The 22361-nt window shown below is 41.3% G+C and overlaps 1 protein-coding gene across 4 annotated transcripts in view; it reads left to right on the top strand.

Annotated features, from left to right (window-relative positions):
• CLCN5 (chloride voltage-gated channel 5) overlaps nt 1-22361 on the top strand; it is a 160253-nt gene that overhangs the window by 116455 nt on the left and 21437 nt on the right. The window contains exons 4-6 of one of the 4 annotated variants that reach the window (XM_058658238.1): nt 1949-2017; nt 18285-18436; nt 21825-21924. In XM_058658238.1, the coding sequence (XP_058514221.1) occupies nt 1949-2017; nt 18285-18436; nt 21825-21924 (321 nt within the window). Of the gene's footprint in view, nt 1-1948; nt 2018-6395; nt 6683-15855; nt 16174-18284; nt 18437-21824; nt 21925-22361 lie in introns of those variants that run through there. The other 3 variants (XM_058658241.1, XM_004587935.4, XM_058658239.1) reach the window with 3 other exon arrangements.

Here is a 22361-nt window from a genome sequence, read left to right as displayed (position 1 = left end):
ATGTGGAGACCAGCAAGGAGTAGGGGTGCAAGGAAATTGAAAAGAGATGTGAATAACAGGACTATATTCAGAGTTCATACAGTATGTCTATACTTCCTTGCCTGGACCTCATGGTCAGTGCTACATTCATTCATTTGTTCATTCATTCAGTGTTTCCGGAGCTCCTAGGTGTGAGCCCAGCATTGGACTGTTTTAGGTAATGTTCTGATTCTATTCTTTTCCTCACCCCTTGTCTCTACCTAGTATGCCTTGGTCCTCCTTCACCGTCAAGTGAGGAGATGTACTGGTAGTGAGAGTGAAACAGGTAACTGCACAGCAGCAAGACAGCACGTTTGTATTCAAGATTCACAGAGTCTGCAGGTCCACAATGGTACCCCATTGTAGGGGGAGGGTGTGGCACTTAGAGCTAGAGAGAAGATGGTAGGAGATAAGGTGAAAGATGTGATTAGAATTCTAGGTAGAAGCCAGACTCTATGTGCTTTGGGACCTTATCTTGTAACCAAGGCACCATTAAATGATGTAGAAGTGGAAGAATGATATGATCAGGTTACATTTTAGAGAATGCTTGGCAGTGTGCTGGATGGATTGAGGGGAAGTTGGCTTAGAGACAGTTGGGTGAAACCCTTAGTTTTTAAGAGTCTAGGCGAAAGATCAAAAGGCCTCCATGAAGACAAGAGGAATGAAGAGGAAGGAATAAGAAGTTCTGGAGAAACTTCAGAGAGAGAATCAATAGTGACAATTAGATATGGGCAATAAACTAGAGGAGAGTCATGGAGGACTTCAAAGCGTAAGTGTGTTAATGGAGGAGGCCTCGTTCTCCCAGACCACCTGCTGAGTCTCAGCGTAACTCCCCAAAAGGCCAAAAAAGAAGATAAATCTTAATAGCCAAATGTGAGCAAATGAAATCCAGCAAATAAGGTATGAAATGGCTCTGCCACACTGTAAAAAAAAAATCACACTTGTTCTCTAGAGATTGAAAACAAAAGAAAATGTGCTGGGCCCCAATTCAAGGAGATACCCACTGTAGTCACCTCACTGGGCTTCCTCCAAGCTGTCTGCCTGGAGCAACTGTGAAGCCTGTGTGGGTAGGAAAGGAAATGGTGCTTCAAACCCATCATCTTCCTAATACTTAGCTTCCCATAGACACTTAACCTGAGAGAATGGCAGTCCTGACTGCCAGTTTTTGAACTTGGAAAAAAAAATGGCTCATCTCAAACCTACATGGAGCCACACACTCCAGTTTTATTTTTTGAGTCTTTAAGATACAACCTATAATGTTTGCTACAGGCTTCCTTTATGGGAAAATAGGCAACTTCTAGAATGGATATCCTTTAGTCTTTTCCTCATGTATCTCATTTTATCTTTTTAAAGTCATTTTTTTAAGAAGTAGAGATACTGAGAGAGACAGACAGCTCTCATCCCCCAGTTCACTCCCCCAAAATTCTGCAACAGAGAAAGGGCTGAAACTAGAGCCAGGGGACCTCAAGAGGCAGGAACTCAATCCAAGTCACCCACATAAGTGGCAGGGACTCACCACCTGAGTCATCTCCAGCTGCTTTTCAGGGTCTGCGTTAGTGCGAAACTGGAGCTGGGAATCAAATCCAGGAAATCCGATATGGACCATGGATGTCTTCACTGATATCTTCACATCTAGGCTAGATGTCTTCCCCTGTTTTTAATTTTAATAATTAGCACATACTTTATTCGTATATATTTAATTTGTGCATAATGTCCTATCTAGGATGCCAAGATGATATGTAGTCATCAGAACTCCTTAGGTTCCTCTTGGCTGTTCCAGCTTCTGATTGTTCTTGCTTTTAGTGACCCTTGGCAGTTTTGAGTACTGGTATGTTTTAGAATCTCCCTCCATTGGAATTTAACTTGAATACCAGTACATTTTAGAATGTTCCTTGATTGGAGTTTAACTGATGTTTTTCCTCATGATTAGACTGCAATTATGAGTTTTGGAAGAAAGACCACAGGAGTCAAGGGCCCTTCTCATCACATCATATCCAGAGTACGTACTTTCGGCATGAATTATCACTGCTAATGTTAATCTTGGTCATCTGACTGAGGTAGTGTTTGTTAGTTCTTCATCCTAAACTTGTTACTTCTAGGCCTTCTCATCCAAGGGTATCTGACCCTATAACCACCTGCATCTATATTAACCTAAACTTAAGATTGTTCTCTCTCTCGCTCTCTCTCTCTCTCTCTCTCTCTCTCTCTTTCAAAGAGGAAAGAATGCTTCAAAAACCGGGACTGGGCCAGGCTAAATCTAGCATCTGGAAACTTACTCTATGTGTAGGTAGGGGGAGGAAGCAGTTGCTGGAGCCATCTCTTGCTGCCTCCTAGAGTGGGTATTACCAGAAAGCTAGTCTCACAAGCTGCACCCAGGAGACAAACCCAAGCACTCTGATATTTCTAATTTGAACCCGTTAGCACATGGATCAGTCTAGCCTCTCTCCCCTTGTTTATCTGTAACCTTCCAGCCCAGCAATGACAAACCTGGCTGTTTCAGAACTGTTAACTAGTACATTCCAGAACTGCAACCAGTACCCATATCAGCAAGAATCTAGTATTTATGCACAATTTCTTTTGTCTTTAGTCTTACAGATTCCATTCATTTCCACAGTTACTTGTCAGCACCTTTTCACCTTAGCTCCTTCAATGAGACTGTCTCATAAATTTGTGATGCAAGATTCTTTTGCCACTTGTGCAGTCCATCCTGAGATCTCCAACCTCCTATATATTTAGTTTTATAAATATTAAATTTAATATATATATTTAATTTTCATACATCACAGTCCACTTTTTATACAGTGAAGTTGTATAGGTTTTGACAGATGCACATGGCATTATTATGGTATTATGCAGAATAATAATTTTACTATTAAAAAAATTCCCCTGTGCTTCACTCGTCTTACTTCCCAGGCCTTGGCCACCACTGATCTTTTACTGTTTTCATAAATTGCTTTTTTCTGGGGCCAACACTGTGGTGTAGCTGGTTAAGCCACCACCTACAATGCCAACATCCCATATGGGCACTAGTTCTGGTCTCAGTTGCTCTGACTCTGATCCAATTCCTTACTAATAATTATCTGGAAGAACAGTGGAAGATGGTCCAAGTCCCTCCCTGCACCCCTCTGGCAAACCTAGAAGTAGCTCCAGGCCATTGTGGCCATCTGGGGAGTGCACCAGCAGATGGAAGCTCTCTCTCTCTCTCTGTGTCTCCCTGTGTCTTTCCCCTTTTCTGTATAACTCCCTCAAAGAAATCGTAAAAAAAAAAAAAAAATTGTCTTTTCCAGAATGACACATAAGTGGGAATCATATATAGTACATAAACTTTCCAGACTGGCTTAAAAAAAAAGATTTAATTTTTGTTTTGAAAGGCAGAGTCACAGAGAGAGACACACAGAGATTCTGCATCCGCTGGCTCACTCCCCAAATGGCCACAGTGGCTGGAGCTGAGCTACTTGGAAGCTAGGATCCAGGACCTTCTTCTGGGTCTCCCATGCGGGTACAGGATCCCAAGGCTTTCAGCCATCATCTGGTGCTTTTTCAGGCCATAATTAGGGAGCTGGATCAGAAGTGGAACAGCCAGGACTGCAACCAGTGCCCATATAGGATGCCAGTGATGCAAGGCAGAGGATTAGCCTGTTGAAGCACTGCCCTCCTGCCACCTGACTGGCTTCTTTCAGTATGCAGCTAAGATTCATCAGTGTCTTTGTATGGACTGATACCTCATTCCTTTTTATTGCTGAATATTCAGCTGTCTGGACTGCTTCCATTTGTTTATTCATTCACCTGTTGAAGGGTATCTTGTTCGCTTCCTATTTTTGGCAGTTGTGAATGAAGGTGCTCTAAAGATTTTGTGCAGCTTTTGGTGTGCACATAAGTTTTCAAATGGGGTAGATCTTGAGGTGGTGATTACTAGATTCTGTGGTAAGAGTATGTTTAGTTTTTAAAAAAATTGCTAGGCTGTCTTCCAAAGTGACTACAGTTCTGCATTCTTGCCAGCAATGAATGTACATTCCTGTTACTCTGCATCCTTGGGATTAGCATTGTTTGGGATTTAGCCCAGTCCTATGCTTGTATAATAGTATCCTGTGTAATGTTTCTATAATGAGAAATGATATAGAGCATTTTTTTCATTTGTTGTTTAGCATATGTAGATCTTCTTTGGAAAGTTTGGGGATCTCATACTTTTAAATATTACATTTTCTTACCTTTTTTGTATTTTGTATACTAACCCTTTGTCAAATCTATGTCTGATAAAAATTTTCTTCTGTCCTCATGCTGCCTCTCAGGGTTTGCATTAGCCAGAAGCCAGACTCCCTTTGTAGTAGCTTTTGCAAAGCAGAAAGTTTTAATTTTAATGAAGCCCATCTTATTTTTTCTTTTTTGGGGTTATGCTATTGTGTCATATGTAAAAGGTCATCATCAACCCTAAGATTGTGTAGATTTTATCTTTATTTTTCAGTAGTTTTATAGCTTTACATTTTGCATGCAGGTCAAAAATCCATTTTGAGTTAAGTTTTATGAGAGGTAAATCCTTTGGCTAGGTTCTCCTCTTGATATGTGTACATCCAGTTGTTGCAGCCTGGTTGTTAAAGGGCCGTCCTTTCTCCAATGAATTGCTTTTGAATCTTTGTCAAAGGTTACTTGGCCATAGTTGTTGATGTCTCTCTAGTGTCTATATTCTGTTGCCTGGTCTGTGCAGCTTTTCTTTAAATAATATCATCCTATCTGGATTATTTATAGCTTTATAGTGAATTTTAAAATCAAGTGGTGTGAGTGTTCAAACTTCGTTCCTCTGCATCTTTATGTTGACCCTTTTAGATGTTATCTTTTTCTATAGAAGCTGTAGAATTGGCTTATTGTAGCTACAAAATAACTTGCTTGGGTTTTGACTGAGGTTATGATCAGACTGGGAATAATGGACATCTTAACAGTACTGAGTCATTATGTTTTAGGAGTGGAGAATCCGGTCCAAGAGTTCTGGTGGGCTCAGAGAGACCCCCAGCTAGACTTAGTCCAGGTACTTATCTTTCAACTTGTGAGAATACAACTAAGAGATCAGATGAAAAACAGGGCTTATTAAAAGGCATGAATGCAGTGCATTCTCAGATGGTAGTACAGGTAACTTCAAGAGATTGAGAATTGCCCTCACCCAGGCTGTCTGGCATCATCCTTTTACGTGTTGGAGTGGTACTCAGGGCAAGACTGTAGATTCAAAAACAAAAGGATTTGGGCTGGGATTGTAGTGCACGAGATGGTCTCCAGGAAGATGTCTTGGCTTCTGAAACATGATGGAAAGTGAGGCTTGTAGCTGCATAATAAAGAGTATGTATATTAAATAGGCAGGAAGCTTATGGGATTTGGGCATTGGAGATGGGTTGCTTGTTATTCTTTTCTAACGTAGGACATTTATTTAGAGATTTGAACTGTTTAATCAAAATCTGTCATTTTCTGTATATAGAACCTGTGTATATTTTATTTTCTTGCTCTCTTCTTCCTTCTCATTATTATTTTGAGAGGTAGAAAAAGTTCCCATTTGCTGGTTCATGCTCCAAATGCTGGCAGATCCAGGGACTCTATCCAGATTTCCCACATGTGTGGCATGGAGCCAACGACTTAATCTGCCTTCCAGAGTACCCATCAATAGGAAGAGGAGCAGGGATTCAAAGCAGGCACTCCAGTATGAAATGTGGGCATCCTAGCAGGTCAAACACTCACCTCGGGTATCCCCACAGGTTGATATGTTCTATTTTTATTTTCATTTATTTCAAAATACTTTTAAACTTATCCTGAGATGTGCTCAACCTGTGAGTTATTTGGAACTACATTGTTTAATTTCCAGGTGTTTGGAGGATTTTCCAGACATTTTTCTTGTTGGTTTCTAATTTAATCCATTGTATTAGGCTTTATGATGAACTGGCTGGGAGTTGGACTCTGTTTACTGTTCGGTGTAACCAGAGGCTAGAGGTTCAAATTCCTAGTTTCTACTCTCCCCTCTTTTTTTTTTTTTTTTTTTTTTTTGTTTCTCTTTTGATTTTGGAGCTCTGTTGGTTTGAGGGAAAAGTATAGGGAGGTTATTTGTCTGATCTTCTGATTAAATCTCAGGGCTTTATTGACTCTGGGTACAAATTGAACAATGTTTTTCTCCAGTGGTGCAACTTTGTGTTCTTCCTGCCTTCTACTCCCTTTCCTAAATACAGCATCCCCAATATATTTCTTTGAAGCCCTGGTTCCTGTTGAGTGTGAGTTCTTTGAAGCCCTGGTTCCTGTTGAGTGTGTTTCACCCATCCCCACCCCTCGCCCGCGGCCTTAAATGAGACAGCAAGGCTAAAGGTGGCTGGAGTGGGAGGACTGCCCTTCCCCCAATTGGGATAAGACTCCAAAGAATTTCTCCCTAGAGCCTTTAAATGGAGAAATTGCCGGGCCTATCTCACTAGGACTGCTCAACCCCGCCCTTAGTCAGAACCAGGTGGAGATCTTTCTGGGATCCTCACTGGGAGCACTTGGTGGTGGTTTCTGGGTAGAGGTTCGGTGTGGGAGCTGCAGTAGGACTGCTGACCACTGGAGATTCTTACGACTCCTTAGTCCACACGAAGCCTTCAGCAGTTCATCCAAGTTTCCAAGTGTTCCTACTGGTTTTGGACTCCAGGCTTTTCTGTTCCAGGTAAGTAAACCTCAGTTGTGTCCCTTTTGATGGCGTGTCTCTTTAGAATTGGGAGTTGCAAGTGTCCTCTGCAACCTAGGTTGTCTTTTTGAGTCCAAGAAATATGGTTGATTTTCCAGTTTGTCCAGTCTTTTACTGTTGTAAGGATGAGAGTCATAACTTCTAAGTACTTACAGAAGTTGAATCTGGAAGCTCTTCACTTATTTGACAATGGTTGAAACCACTTTGATCTCTTCATATTTTTGAGGCCTTTTGGCATCCTGTCACTTTTGAGTGGGCCATTTTTTCCTACCCCTCTTTGTTCTAGTTCATGATCTGTAGTTGTTGTAATGCTGCAAGGACAGGAGCCATGGGTTTCTGGGGTCTGTGGCTACCAGGTACCACAGAAGTACTTTGTATCGCTGGAGCTCTAATGAAAACTATCTGCCAGGATGCTGGGTACCAGTGAGATACTGTGTTGTCTTGTAATTCGTGGCTGAACTAGCTGAGTCTCGCCTTTCTTTTCTAAGCTATGATCCTACCAGAAAGATATTCTGCAGCAACTGTGCAAGTGCTAAAATTTAAAAAGAAAAAAATGCCTATGTATGTGTGCACTGCTGCAAAATATATTTTTAAACATTGGTTTTTATTAGAAAGGCAGATATACAGAGAGAAAGAAATACAGAGAAAAAGATCTTCCATTCACTGGACCAGGAGCTTCTTCTGGGTCTCCCACACAGCTGCAAGATCCCCAAGGCTTTGGGCCGTCCTCTACTGCTTTCCCAGGCCACAAGTAGGGAGCCGGAAGGAAAGTGGAGCAACTGGGTATGAACTGGTGCCCATATGGGATCCCAGTGGATGCAAGGCAAGCATTTAGCTATTAGGCTATCATATTGGGCCCATTGCTGCAAAATTTTATGAAACTTAATTTCCTTTGTCAGACCAGTGGTTTAAAATGTCATAACTACTATAACTTTTAAAAATTTGTTTCTGATTTTCATGCTGTTTTTATAGTATTTGGTTTTCATTTTTTTATTATTTTCAATTTATATAAAATGAGTAGATTTCACATTTTTCCCGATACAGATTTAGAGTTGTAAGGGTTCCACCCCTCCTCCCTCCCTATGTCTCCCTTATTATTTTTTCCCATATTCATTCACTTCACAGTAACAAGCTAAAGTTTCTGCTATTTGGAAGTATCAAGACATAGCTAGTACAGGACGGAAAAAAATGAAATTATATATAATAAATTAAAATGAAAATGGAAATACTATTGCTCATGAATATAGATACTTTCTATATACAACAGTTAATTCCCAGTATGCTAATCTCACTTATAGAGATCATGGTTTTTGTGCTCCAGTTTTTATGATCATGATTACTTTAAAATTTACTGTCTGTTCAATTATTGTTTATAGCCGTTGCCTGTATTCTTACTAAACTAACGTCTTTTTGCTTTGTACTTGTAATTAAGCGTTTTTACTGTAATGTAACTTTAAAATGTTATCCCCAAAGCTAAAATAGAGAGAGATGGAAGGAGAGTGGGAGGGAGGGAAGGAGGGAGGAAATATCATTATGTTCTTTGAAGTGCATCTACAAATCACGTTGAATCTGTTAGAAACTAATTAACAATTTGAAAAAAGAAAAATGTAGAAAAGAAATAGACATTTCAGAAAAATGCTGTTTGGAATTTCTCAAAGATACAGTTCTCTCAAAAACCATTCAATACTGTATAGGAGTGACTAAAACAGTCATTGTTAAAATGATAGAATATAAAGTTAGAAGGGAGTTTAAAAATCATGGTGGCTCATATTCCCACATTTTACAGGTGGCTCACCTGTAAACTCCCAGACATTAAGCCAGTTGCCCAAGACTACCTAACCACCGAGTTGTGCAGTTAGGATTAGAATGCATATTTTCTCACAGCTGATAATTAGGCCCAATCACCAAGACTTTCTTCTCATTCATACTCATTTAAAAACTGAGAATTCCATGTTCCTCTCAGGGCTTTCCTCTTGGAGTTCACCTGAAACTGCCCCTACTTTCTCTGTGGACCATCTGATGGTTTGCCTTCTGGAATATAGGTCTGCTGTTGCCAGTGTCTTGTCTCTACTTCCTCCTGCTGTACTTTTATTATTTTTCATTTCAAAATCATTTGTATATAACACATGAACACACCTCAGTATGAGATTCAAATAATACCCATGTCTACAAGATGCAGAAGTCCCCCCTGCCCAGCTTACCACTTTAAAGACCACCTCCAAAATGGATTCAATCTATCGTTTCATTTTTTTTCTCTATCCAGATGCACATTTAAAAATATGTTGTACTTATGATTCTGTGACTTGATTTTTTCCCATATAGTATGTCTGGGAGATTTTTTTTCCGTTTTGTACCTAACAGTGTACTTCTTTCCTTGTACTCTGCTCACCTAGTACTGGACACTTTCATTGGTTCCAGGTTTTTGCTACTTAGAAATAGTGCTGCAGTGAGTAATAAACATACACTATGCATACAAGTGCCGCTATTTATCTAAGGATGGCTTCCAGATGAGATTCAGTGCTTCTTTATAAAAATCATTGTTTCTGTCCATATCATCTTCCCAGGAATCCAAGAAGGATCTCCTGACTGGTATTTCGTCTTTTGAAGCTTTTCCCCACTAAAGAATAATTGCTGAGTTCTGCTTGCCAAGTTTGTTTTTTGTTGTTTTTTTGGATATTAATAGAGAAACCATTGTAGACTTAGCACAGAAGAACTGAAGAAGTGCTGTTATTATTACAAATTGTTAGGTAGGGTCTTAATGGTCTAAAAGATTTTCTAATCTGTGATATGTAACGTGCATTTTAAGACAACATCTTCCTACCCAGTGTGTTCCCCATTCTCCTGTCAGTCCCATGAACATGAACATGTAGGTTTGAGGAGGAATGAAGAGCAAGTAACTGAGCAGGGGGCTGTTTTCTGTATGCAGATAGCCCTGTTAAGTCACTGTGATTCAGTGGGAGCCTGCACTGCAGATACCAAGCCTAAGTTCTCCTGCTATTTGTCCCAACGCTGATAACTGTGGTATTTAGCACCTTGACTCCATTAGTGGTGAGAGTTTCCATTATAACTGGGTTAGGGCAGGGCAACCCAGATTAGAGGAGATGTTGGGAGCATGAGGAATAAAAAAAGACTCTAAGCAAGTATAACCCAGTGAGAGAGAGCTGTAGCCAGTAGGAAACAAGGAGTCAGAAGTTGATGTTTGAATCCATACATCTGATTGTTTCTAAGCTTTCCGTGTCCTTTTCTTTTTGCCATGCCCAGCCTTCCTATATTCTCATGTCTTTCAAGCTTCATTTCAGTAGTATATATCATAAATTTGTAGCAGTTTTTGCAATTCATTTACCCAGAGCCCTCACCATCCCTTTGCTTAGCTCTCAGCATAGTTATAATAGAAATTTTTTTTTTCTTGTTCTTCCTGTGTCTTAGCCAATGTCACATTTTCAACTGCTGTGCATAGGAGCCAGATCAGTCTATCCCTAAAGGAAATTGAGGCAGGGGTGATACCCAGAAACATCTCAGCTACTAAATCATTAGATTGGATGTCAGACATAGAACTGGAGAAGTGTCCTGCAACCTCCTAGTGGTCTAGCTGCTGGATCATGGGAGAGTTCTCTGAGGCTCTATAGGGTATGGTAAGGGGGCAGAAAGTTCTCAGGAAAGGGTAGTTACCTAACTACAGCTATAGAGATAGTTCAGTATTTAACAACCAGTATGGTATATAGTTGGGTACCAAAAGCATTGTCATCAGAGGAATCAACAGGTAAAGCTGTTGTGTGCAGCCTCGACATCCCATATGGGAGCTGGTTCAAGTCCCAGGTGCTCCACTTCTAATAAAGCTCCCTGCTACTGCACCTGGGAAAGTAGGTTCTCAGACCCCTTTGTGCACCTGAGAGACCTGGAGGAAGCTCTTGGCCCCTGGCTTTAGCCTGGCCAATCCTAGTCATTGCAGCTGTTTGGGGAGTGAACCAGTGTGTATAAGATTCTGTCTTTAGAAAAAAAAAAAAAGATTCTGACTTTCTTTCTTTCCTATACCCCCTCATCTCCCTCTGTTTTTCTCTAACTCTGCCTTTCAAAAAATAGTGTCCCAGGAATTAACCAACATCACACATTAATATAAAAATGGTCCAAGGATGGTTTCCAGGGCTTAGATGGGAAGGGCTAATCCACCAACATTTGGTTTTTGGTTATTGGGTTTGGGTAAAGTGGGAAAGCAAAATAGAAGCAAAGTTGAGGCACAAATTGCCTGAGAGAAAGGTTCTATAACTGTTGATTAATTGTTAGGGCTACCACTGTAATGTATTCTCAAATACGTAGGTGAAACGAAATGTGGAAGAGTCTATGACTTAGTGGAAGACATAGAGTGGACCAAAGCCCCATAAGGAGGGAGGGTGGTAGAACAGATACAGGAGCGACATGTGGCATATAATAGGCTCTCAGTATTTGGTGCTGAAGGAAGGTAAAGTTTCAATGTCCGTAGGCAGAATAGCTGCTCGTGTGTATGAGGCAGTGTTGAATGTTTTATAGCTGTGGTTCCAGCCTTGCAAAACTACAATGTTTACCTGTGAAACTGAAATTCACTCTTACAAGGGACTGTTTTCAAATCCCTTCTGCATACTGATAACCCTGTCCCATTTCTTTGAGTGCTTATTTATTTCCTTAAGCTGTTGGCAATAAGTGAACTCTCCACTCCTCTCACACAGCTGAGAGATTTCTACATACAAGGTCTGTGCCTGAGGTTTCATTCTATCGGCTTTTCCCTTGCGCTTTTTGTCAGTGTTTAACTAGTAAACTTAATCAGTTACTGTTCAGTGCCGCCCCCCCAACCCCCAGGTAAATGTCTAATGGGGTGTATTGGTATGGAGTTGAAATAAACATTGACATTTCTTTTCAAGTATTTCAAGGAGTTTTCCAGTTTTAAGCATCATGTGATTTTTAGGAAAAAAAATTAGAAAGCGATTTCCATGTTGGAAATAGGTTAAATGCATTCATTCACACGCCTCCTCATTCAAGCAGTGCGTTTCTAAGGACCCATTGTCGAGTGTTTAGACCTAAGGGTAGCCCACAGGGAAAGCTGTTTCAGCATTGACTTCTTTTTCTCACTGGTGTATTCTATGTTTTTCCTGGACTCAAGGTGATGAAAATCAGCCTTTTGGGGCTTTTGTTTTTCCCCTATCATTCAAGTTAAGTTCTAATTGTACTTTAACTTGAATCATCTTGTTGGAGCATTAAATTATTTTATCTGTAATGTTCAATATGCCCATAAATATTGCTCAAGATAAGCCTTACTTTTTCTTTCCTGTAGCAGCAAAATCCTAGGCCCACCCAAGTGCCACAATGTGCCATTTAGATGCACTGTTTCATTTTGATCTGCTTTCATGGCAATGTATTTATGGACCAGAGGATTCATTCTTTTTTTTAAGATTTATTTATTTTTTATTACAAAGTCAGATATACAGAGAGGAGGAGAGACAGAGAGGAAGATCTTCCATCCAATGACTCACTCCCCATGTGAGCTCAACAGCCGGTACTCCGCCAATCTAAAGCCGGGAACCTGGAACCTCTCCCGGGTCTCCCACGCGGGTGCAGGGTCCCAAGGCTTTGGGCCGTCCTCGACTGCTTTCCCAGGCCCCAAGCAGGGAGCTGGATGGGAAGTGGAGCTGCAGGGATTAGAACCGGCGCCCATATGGGATCCCGGGGCGTTCAAGGCAAGGACTTTAGCCGCTAGGCCACGGTGCCGGGCCCAAGGATTCATTCTTTAATGCAGTGTTTTTGAAAAGCCTTTTGTGTTTCTTACTGAGTCTGTACCTCTCTAGTATGCTCTGAATGGGTAGATATCTATGCCACCTTTCTTGGTCACCAGGCTTTATAGTTTTCTCTTTGTACATTTAGAAGTGATAAGAAAACAACTGGATGTGGAATGTGATCAACAGCTTCAGTTATTTGTCATAAAGTTGTATGTGGGCACCTTGCTGAACGAGTACAATTTAGACCCTCTCATCGATGACGCCTGAACTGTGCAGGTTCTTCAGAAAGTCTATTCAAAATGTGTATTAAAAAATCAGGAGGTCTGGTGATTAAGCCACTGCCTGTGACGCTCCCATGTTTGAGTCCAGTTGCTCTGCTTCTGATACACCTCCCTGCTAATATGCCTGGGAAAGCAGAGGAAGATAGCTCAAGTACTTGGGCTCCTGCACCCGTGTGAGAGCCTTGGATTAACTTCTAGTTTCCTGGCTTCCACCTGGACCCAACTGCCCATTTCAACCATTTGGAGAATGAACTGGCAGATGGAAGCTCTCTCTCTTTCTCACTCTCTACTTTTGAAATAAAATCTTTAAGACAAAAGAAAAATGCATGTATTTTCAAATTGTTGCAAATAAATAAGCTTGTCTTTTAATTCCAATTTCCATGAACTTGTATAAGTACCTTTTTTGTAGTGGTGTCATTATCATAAATGTTATACATTTTAGAATGTTTTATTTTGTTATTCTAAATATTATAATGAATATTTTAAAACTTCCCTGGTCCATGCCAAAAGCTACTCAGGGACCTTCATGGACTTAAAGTTCTCAAAATCTTGTGGGAGACACTGACATTTTAGAAATTGAGAGATGATTTTCTCAGATCTCTGTTCCAGGAAGGTAACTGTGCTTATCCCAAAATATTAATTCTGCTGTTGGATTTTAAATCATGGAATGAATGGAAAATTTGTATTTTGTCACCTTGTTTTCATAATATCAGCTGACCTATGCTGGGCAAACTATAATGAACATATGCTAGAGTATACAAATTTGATAAAGAAGGGACCAAGAGGTAGAAAAGAATAAAAGAAATGCATAGAGTCAATCTTTGAATACTGGTGCTTCGTTTCTGAGTTTATTTTAAAAATGACTTTTATTTGAAATGCATGGAGGGAGGGGAGAGAGAGAGGAAGAGATAAAGGAAGAGAGAAGAAAGGTAAAGATTTTCCGTTCATTGGTTCACTCTCCAAATTCCCGCAACAGCCATGGTTAGGCAGGAGCCCAGAACTCAGCTGGGTGTCCTTCATGGAGAGCAGGATCATGAGTACTTGATCTGCTGCCTCTCAGGGTGTACAATAATGGGAAGCTGGAATAAGAAGTGGAGCTGGATTCAAACTGAGGAACTCTGAGATGGGATGCAAGTACCTTAACCACCGTGCCACATGTCACCCCCAGTACCTTGTGTCTTTTTTTTAAAAGATTTATTTATTTTTATTACAAAGTCAGACATACAGAGAGGAAGAGAGAGAGAGAGGAAGATCTTCCGACTGATGATTCACTCCCCAAGTGACTGCAATGGCCAGTGCTGTGCTGATCCGGAGCCAGGAGCCAGGAACTTCCTCCAGGTCTCCCACGCGGGTGCAGTATCCCAAAGCTTTGGGCCGTCCTCAACTGCTTTCCCAGGCCACAAGCAGGGAGCTGGATGGGAAGTGGAGCTGCCGGGATTAGAACCGGCACCCATATGGGATGCCAGCGCGTTCAAGGCAAGGACTTTAGCCACTAGGCCACGGTGCCGGGCCCATTGTGTCTTAATCTAAATTATAATTACATCTCATTTTGGCATGAGGACTGCATCACAGGAACCCTCTAGCTACTAAAGGAACTTTCAGTGGAATAAAAATGTCCTTCCTCTCGAAGTACTGATATAGCTTTTGAGAAAAAAACAGATGAACTTTTCAAGTTACCCCACCCACCCCCCAAAAAAGAGAGAAGGTCTTTGTTAAGGTGGGTGTAAAAACTCAGTCTGCTGAAATGCGGAACTCCCTAATGAGATAAGTCTTATTAGATAATGTCAGTGATTTTTGCAGTGGCCTTCAGATAACTATGGTTTAAATCCCATTTAATAAATCACAAATTTGAAGTAGGATTATGAGGTTGAACATGTTATCCTTTCAAATAAGATATACAAACTTGTTTCTAAAAGTTGAATCCGATCAGACCAGCCACACTAGGCCACAAATGCCTTTTGCTTCTTACACGTATTGTAACTCATTGCCATCGATATTGTCAGTTTTCACTTTGCTTTAATTCTGCCCATTAATGCTCTGTTAGATCATCGGGGGCAGGAGATACCGTGATTATGCAGGGCTGAAAGCTTGCAGGTTTTGTACAATATCTTGCATTTCGTGAGGCTTTGTTGTGTAAACATTTTGGGATGTGTCAGACCTTTAGAGTTGATGAGAGTAATAACATCCAAGAGCCCTACATTTAGGGTCCAGCTAGTGGAGTGCACTGAGATTGGGTTAATGTTTAATAGGGGCTGATTCACTTAGGGAGTTGGTAGACAGCAGTTTTATTATCATTTTTTTTTTACTGAACTGGCCTTTACTGCACGCTTAATCAAGACCTGCTGAAAAAATAGTCTTGGGAAACCAGCTGGAGGAAAGCAACACCTTGAAAACAGTGGATTCCTAGCAGTAGATTTATTGTCAGGACTGCAACAGCTGCCTTCAGCCCAGTTGGATTAACAAGTATCCGAGTTGCTCTTGCTTTCAGGACAGAATCCTGCTCCTAAGGAAAAAAAGCCCATTTTCTTGATTGTACTCTGGGTTCCCTAGAGGCTACAACAGAGCTGACCTTGTATGCTAAGCTCATCTGTGGTTTCGTTTTTCACTGTTTTCTTTCATTGTGATATGCACATAGAGCAGAAGACATAAAACTTGGGTGTGCTTTAAAGAATCATTAAAAAGTGAGCCCTCAGGTGACCAGCACCCAGGATCAATGCAAAGGGCCAGCCTTCCCAAGACCCACTCTTTCCAGGCACCCCTCTGGGAGGAGACCCTTGCCACCCTCTGCTCTGGGTAGGATACATTTGTATCATAAAATGGTATCAGTGGATTTGCCTGATTTTGAACACATAGGGATAGTGTTATGCCCCCCTTTCCATCTGCTGCTTTTTGCTTGGCATTTTGTTTGTGAGACTTATGGTTTGTTTTTTTTTCTTCGATGCAGATTATGACTACCCAGTGTTTTGGGTCTATTTTTTTAAAGCGTTTTCTGCGTTTGCTCCCTTCCTGTTTTTGCTTAGGAATCCTGTAACTCTAAAGCTTTTGGATCTTTGTGTCTCACCTAGGTGAGGCCTGACAGCTAAATCTTATCTGGATCTTTGTTTCCTGAGCTCACCTACTCTGCCCAGGTCGATGGCCGTGGTTTGTATGAGCCTACATCTTTAAGGCTTTGGTGCTCTGTTAAAAATCTGCCTTTCTCCAAGGCTGGTCCAAGGGTCTGGTCACGTGACGCCGACAGTGACATCACACTCTGACCGCCGGGAGCCCTGGTGGTTCTTGAGGTGGCGTTTGTTGCTGTGAAAATGCAGAGAACGCAGCAAGTGCCCTTCTAAAGCACTTCGGTGCACGGGGCTGCTCCTGCCAAAAGCTTCGCCTAAATGAGCAAATGCGGGCCGCCAAGGTGATTTCTTCCTTGAGGCAGAAAAGCAGAAAACTGTGATTGAAGGTAAGCAGACCTGAGCCCGTGGGAGGAAGCATGCCCCCCCACCCGTCTCCGGGAGAAGGGGTTCTGAAGAGGAGTCGCTTGGCAGTCTGTGGGATTCTAACCCTTGCCTGCCCTTTGCCAGCGGCTGCGCTGCTAAAGCAGACCCACTACAAAGGAGGAGGATGCAGAGCTCATGTTACTTAGTGATGTAATAGGATTCTTTCTTTCCTGCTAGGAAGCTGTTGCAGCTCTTCATTTTGCGTTTCAGAGTCTTCAAAACTGGGAGCCTCAGTTGATAGATAGGGTGACATGGGCTGGCTAGCAGATGCGTTTTAAAATCACTTTCACAAAATCTCTCCCTCCCCCACCCTGCTTCTGAAAGGAGAACTCTTAAACCCAAGCAAATTCCACTGAAGCATTAACCTGCCCTAAAAAGTACATTGCTTTAGTGTTCTGTGTTCACCCATCAGTTTTTGACTTGGGAATTGAAACAGCTTCGTTTCCTGTCCCGGCTCTACTCACCCCCACCCCCACCCCACCCCCACATACTTTGTTCTTTTCCTTTGCTTATTTTCTAGTTGGCTTTTTCTCCCCCCTCCAAGCTCCCAGACGACACACAAAGCTTTCATCTTTATCAGCATGACACTGACATGATAGGAAATGCTGGGCTGGTGATTCAGCAGCCATCCATTTTACAGCCAGGTACCAGTGAAGATAGGGAAGGGACTTTGGCTTGGGGTTTTAAGATTAACTTATTCGCTTCCTCCACTCTACCTCCCCACCCCTCCCCCACCCTCTGGATGGTTTGTACTCTGCTGAGCTTTTCTTTTCAAATGTGTACCTTGCTTGTAAACGGTGTGCTGAAGACTTAACTGTTGGGAAGCCAGGTACAGTTTGGGTGTTCACTCACATTTACCCCATGAGAGTACTTGAGTTGTCTGGAGCTTACAGGAAAGATGGAGATTTGGATAGATGGGGGAAAGAGAGTCAGGTGCAGACCATTGGGGCCTTCTCAACAGAGGGGTTCATATGGCTGAATCCTTGTCCCTGCCAAGGTTGGGGCTGGGAATGTGAGCTTTGGCCAGGGGAAATTGAATGATGACATTATTCTGTATTTTTCCCCAGTTGTGCATATGCATAAATTCCCCACTGCTGTTTTGCATTTTGTGTGTAAATGGCACAGCATTCCCTTAGATGATATTGCAAAATACTCCAAGCGAGTGTGTAACCTTGTGCGAATGCAAGCGCTGAGTTTTAAGACTTCCCCTGCCAGGTATTTTGCTGATATTTGCTGAGCCTTAGAAATGTACAAGACACTGTGGACAACAAGACAATGATGAATCAGATACAGGGCTACCAGCAGAGAGTGTTCAGTCTTGAGAAGAAGATAAAGCACATAGCCTATGTAATTGTAATGCAAGTGTTAAAAAGGTAAGGCAAGATAAGCGACTCTTCTGGATAGGCAAATGGATATATTCAGGTGAAGGGTCAGGAAGGGACGGTTCATCCCTTAGCCATGCACTGGTTTTTAACTGTCTAGTCAGGTTTTCATCTGTTCAGGCACTCATGGAAAGAGTCTCTACAAAGCCCTGTACATCAGGGCTCAAAGTCTGATACCTACTGAAGAGCAATGTGTGCATTCCAGCCAGCTTAACTCTTCAAGAGGCCAACTTGCTGTCTTTAGTATCCTTTCAGGCAAAAATCACTTCATAGGATTGAATCACTCCCTTATAAATATAAAATGATTCGTGATGTGATCTATCTGTAAAGACCTTGGACCATTATGTCTCTCTTCGATAAACTGAAATACCAAAGCTGGCCCAAGCTCCTTCTTGTCTTCTCTTTCATAAATCCTTTCTCATTGCACATCAGCTTCTGTCATTTCTCTTATTCTGTTGTCACTCTTATCTGTCCCTTTCCATTCACACTGCCTCTAGCTGCTCGACCACAGAAAATTCTCAATGTGTTGCATGTTCACATAAAGTGACTATATTTCTTTGTCATCACACCCTGATTGGGTCAACTAATAGTTTAAGAACTCTTCTGTTGAAGCTCAGAAAGGAGATGTTAAACACGTTCAGCTGGTCCAGAGTATTTTGCAGTATCTAATGCCTATTTCCTGTTCACCACAGAGGACAAGTCATACAATGGTGGAGGAGTAGGTTCTTCAAATAGGATCATGGACTTCTTGGAGGAGCCAATCCCTGGAGTAGGGACCTATGATGATTTCAATACAATTGACTGGGTGAGAGAGAAGTCTCGAGACCGGGATAGGCACCGAGAGGTAAGACAAAGGATGGTACACAAGTAAGTACTAGGAAACACCAATGGAAGAAGTTGAAGACACATATTCTTTCTTTTCTCCAGCCCTGAATGTGGCTAGATATGGTTTCTATAGACAATGTAAGGGATTTTTTTTTATTCTTAGAAGCATCCTACATAGGATTTTTAAATACTATTTTTTGAAAAATTTTCTTTAGTGATGACTTACCTCCTATATGAAATAGTTGAAAAATGATCCTTACAGTCCTTAAATCGATAGAATTGCCTGTGCAGATATGAAAACAGGCTTGGAGGAGGGTAACAAATGTCTTCTTCCCCTTTCATGTTTGCCTTTATGATTTTCCTCTTGAATGTGGATTTTTAAAACTAAGAGAAGTAAGTGAACTCCTTTTAAAGGAATAAAACATGAAAGTCTCAGTGCCCTAGTGTTTATAGGAGTATACAGGACAGCCCCCCTGCAATTATGGTTCTCATACAATTATATAAGCAGAATATAGTAATGCATTTGATTTTGGCAAGACCAATCAAATTTAAGTTAAAGACATGAATTTATTGATATACCTAATGAATAGTATTTATGTCAGCCAAGAACATTTGCCTTTTGTGTGTTACTTTGTATCATTTAAGTTAGGGAATTGTTGGGGTAGGCATCTGTTTTAGCTATTATTAAGCCAAGTATGTAGCTTTGGTTCCTGTCCCTGGCTCTTGACTGCAGCCTCTGGTTATTACAGATCCTGGGAGGTAGCAGGTGATTGCTGAAGTAGTTGAGTCTCTGCTCATCCATGTTGGAGACCTGAGTGAGTCTCTGGCTCTTGGCTTTGACCCAGGCATTGTTAGGGCTTGAAAAGTAAACTATCAAATGTATCTCTCTCTGTCTCTCTCTCTCTCTCTCAAATAAATAAATAAAAATATTTTCAAATAAATAAATTAGAGAGTCCCAACTTATTGTTTGTGTAGGGACTGCATAGAGAAGTTATTTTTTTAAAACTGGGTACCCAAGAGATTTGTTCATTCTTTTACTATTTCTACTTAGAGTCCAAACTTAAAATACAATTTTTAAAGATTTATTTATTTTATTTGAAAGTTAGTTACAGAGGGAGGGAGAGACACAGAGAATCTTCTACCCACTGGTTCACTTCTCAAATAGCTGCAATGATCAGAGCTGGCCTGGTCCAAAGCTGGGAGCCAGGAGATTCTTCCAAGTCTCCCACTGAGGTGCGAGGGTCCAATGTCTTGGGCCATCTTTCCCTGCTTTCTCAGTTCATTAGCAGGGATCTGGATCAGAAGTGGAGCAGCTGAGATTTGAACCAGTGCCCTTATGGGATGCTTTCACTACAGGTGGAAGATGAGCTTTCCACACCGTGTAGTAGACCCTACAATATGATTTTCTGTTATTTTAATTTTTCAAAGATTTATTATTTTTTACTTGGAAATTATGAGTTACAGAGAAAAGGGGAGAGAGAGAGAGAGAGAGAGAGAGAGATCTTCCACCCTCTGGTTCACTCCCCAAATGGTCACAATAGCCGTGGCTGACCTGGTCTAGAGCCAGGAGCTTCTTCTAGGTTTCCCATGGGGGCATGGGGACCCAAGGCCTTGGTCAACCCTCTGTTGTTTTCCCAGACTTTTACCAGGGGAGATGGACTGGAAGTGGAGCAGCTGGGACATGAACCAGTGCCCATAGGGAATGCTGGTACTAAAAACTTAGAGTTAGCCTTGTATTCTACTGCACTGGCCCCAACTATAATCTAATTTTTTCAACAGTTCTTTTTAAAAATAAGCAAACAAAAGATTTGTTTATTTGAAAAGCAGAGGTAAAAAGAGAGGAGAGGCACAGAGAGAGAGAGGGAGATCTTTTATCCATATATCCCTCCTCAAATGGTCACAATGGCTGGAACTGGGCCAGGCCAAAGCCAGAACCCGGAACTCCATCCAGTCTGCCACATGGGTGGCAGGGGCCCAAGCACCTGAGCTTAAAATTTGATTAGCAAGCTGACCTTATTCTCCTTCCTCTCTGGAGGTCATGGTTTCCCTTTCATAGAGCCAAGCCAATCTTCAGAGCAGTCAGGTGGGGAATGCCTTTCATGCGTAAGCCTTTTCCAGTTCCTGGCTGCTTTTCTCATGACCACCTGCACTCAAGAGCCAGGTTGTTCCAGGTATAGGTTTGGAAAAGTTCCTTCTTGTTGAACTTACAGTAAATCTATGGAATTATCACAACTTAAACAGGTGATTTCTAGAAAACGTGCTATGTTTTCTGTTAAGATTTTTTGCCATTAGGAAACTCATGCAGATACTTCTTTGTGCTGTATTGATTCATTGTGAAGGCTTTGGAATTAGAATCTTAGTGGCTTTAGAAAGTTGATCCATAATCTAGAGTTTAGTTTGTCATCAGTTGCATATTGAGACTACTGTTGAAATTGTGAAGGTCACCTGTGGTGGGACAAGGCGCATTTCCCATCAGATTGCATCTGAGACAAATGATGCCAATTAATAGCAATTCAAAACCAATTAAAGAGTACTTATCGTATGTTCCGAGGAGTCTTTTTGAGCATTAATTGTTCTTTATCAGAGAAGATTTGATGCCACAGGGGAAATTATAACCCCATTCATTTTAGCACTGAAATTTCCCCAGGTCAAAATTTTTAAACTACTTTTGAAATTTTTATAATAGTTCATTATTATTTGTGTTATTGCAAAACATGAAAGCGTGGTATTTAAGTCACTGTTTCAAGGATAAGAAATAGACAGAGAAGTGAAAAGCACCAGTGATGAAGTCATTGGAGTGTTAGTTTATAAAGTATGGGCAATGAAGTGTTAAATTGACTAGGCCAGGATCTGAATCATGAAACTTTGGGTGCCTTCTTAGGTGGCCTTAGCTGTTACAATAGGTAGGTTTTTGAAAATGAGAGATGTGGTATTGATTTCATTAGTATCTGCAATTAATGTATAATTAGGAGTGTGTAGGATCAAATTGGCCTGACCCGAACAATAGGCCAATGTAGTAAACCTCCAATTACACTGTCATTCACATAAAGCCAAGTTTGTTTGTTCTTTGGCAAAGACTTAAACTGCGTGTCGTGCAATAGACTATCCTTGAAGTATCTGATGTCCAGAACACAAAGGGACCCCCAACTGATGCTAGAAATGAACAGCTTTGAAAGGGGAACTCCCTGACACAGACCAATGTAGACAAGATTGTACCTGAAGGTGGGGTTTAATAAGTTTCAGAAGTCTGGGCGAAAATAACTCCTCAAAACATTTTAGGAGAAGGTAAGTCTTGATTGGTCTCTACTCCCAGGTAATTGTTTTTGTATTATTTTACTGACCTGTTTTAAAGTAACAAAAGGAAGTCTGTAGATAGAATATACCAGTGTTTTCTCATTTTCTTCTAGATTACCAATAAAAGCAAAGAGTCGACGTGGGCCTTAATTCACAGTGTCAGTGATGCCTTTTCTGGTTGGTTGTTGATGCTCCTCATTGGGCTTTTTTCAGGTATGATACGTCTTGTGAGTTTTTAAAGTCAAATCTCCTAGTGTGCTGATATCCTGCCCTTCCAAGTCATAAACTGACTTGGTGCTGTATTTTTCTAGTTTCCTACACAAAATGAATTGCTGGTGAGCCTTTCAGAAGTCCAATGTTTCCATTCTCCTAAGATTTATTTATTTTTATTACTAAAGCAGACTTACAGAGAGGAAAGACAGAAAGATCTGCCTGTTCACTCCCTAAATGATCACATCAGCCAGAGCTGAGCCCATCTGAAGCCAGGAGCTTTCTCTAGATTTCCCATTCAAGTTCAGGGCCCCAAGGCTTTGGTCCATCTTCCATTGCTTTTTCTAGGCCATAAGCAGGGAGCTGGATAGGAAGTGGAGCGGCCACAACATGAACTGGCCCCTATATGGGATGCTGACACTGGCAGGTGGAGGATGAAG

Source organism: Ochotona princeps, chromosome X (genome assembly GCF_030435755.1).
Source record: "Ochotona princeps isolate mOchPri1 chromosome X, mOchPri1.hap1, whole genome shotgun sequence".
In the NCBI taxonomy this organism is placed as follows: Eukaryota; Metazoa; Chordata; class Mammalia; order Lagomorpha; family Ochotonidae; genus Ochotona; species Ochotona princeps.
Note: the sequence above shows the minus strand (reverse complement) of the source record. Positions and strands in the feature narration are given on the sequence as shown.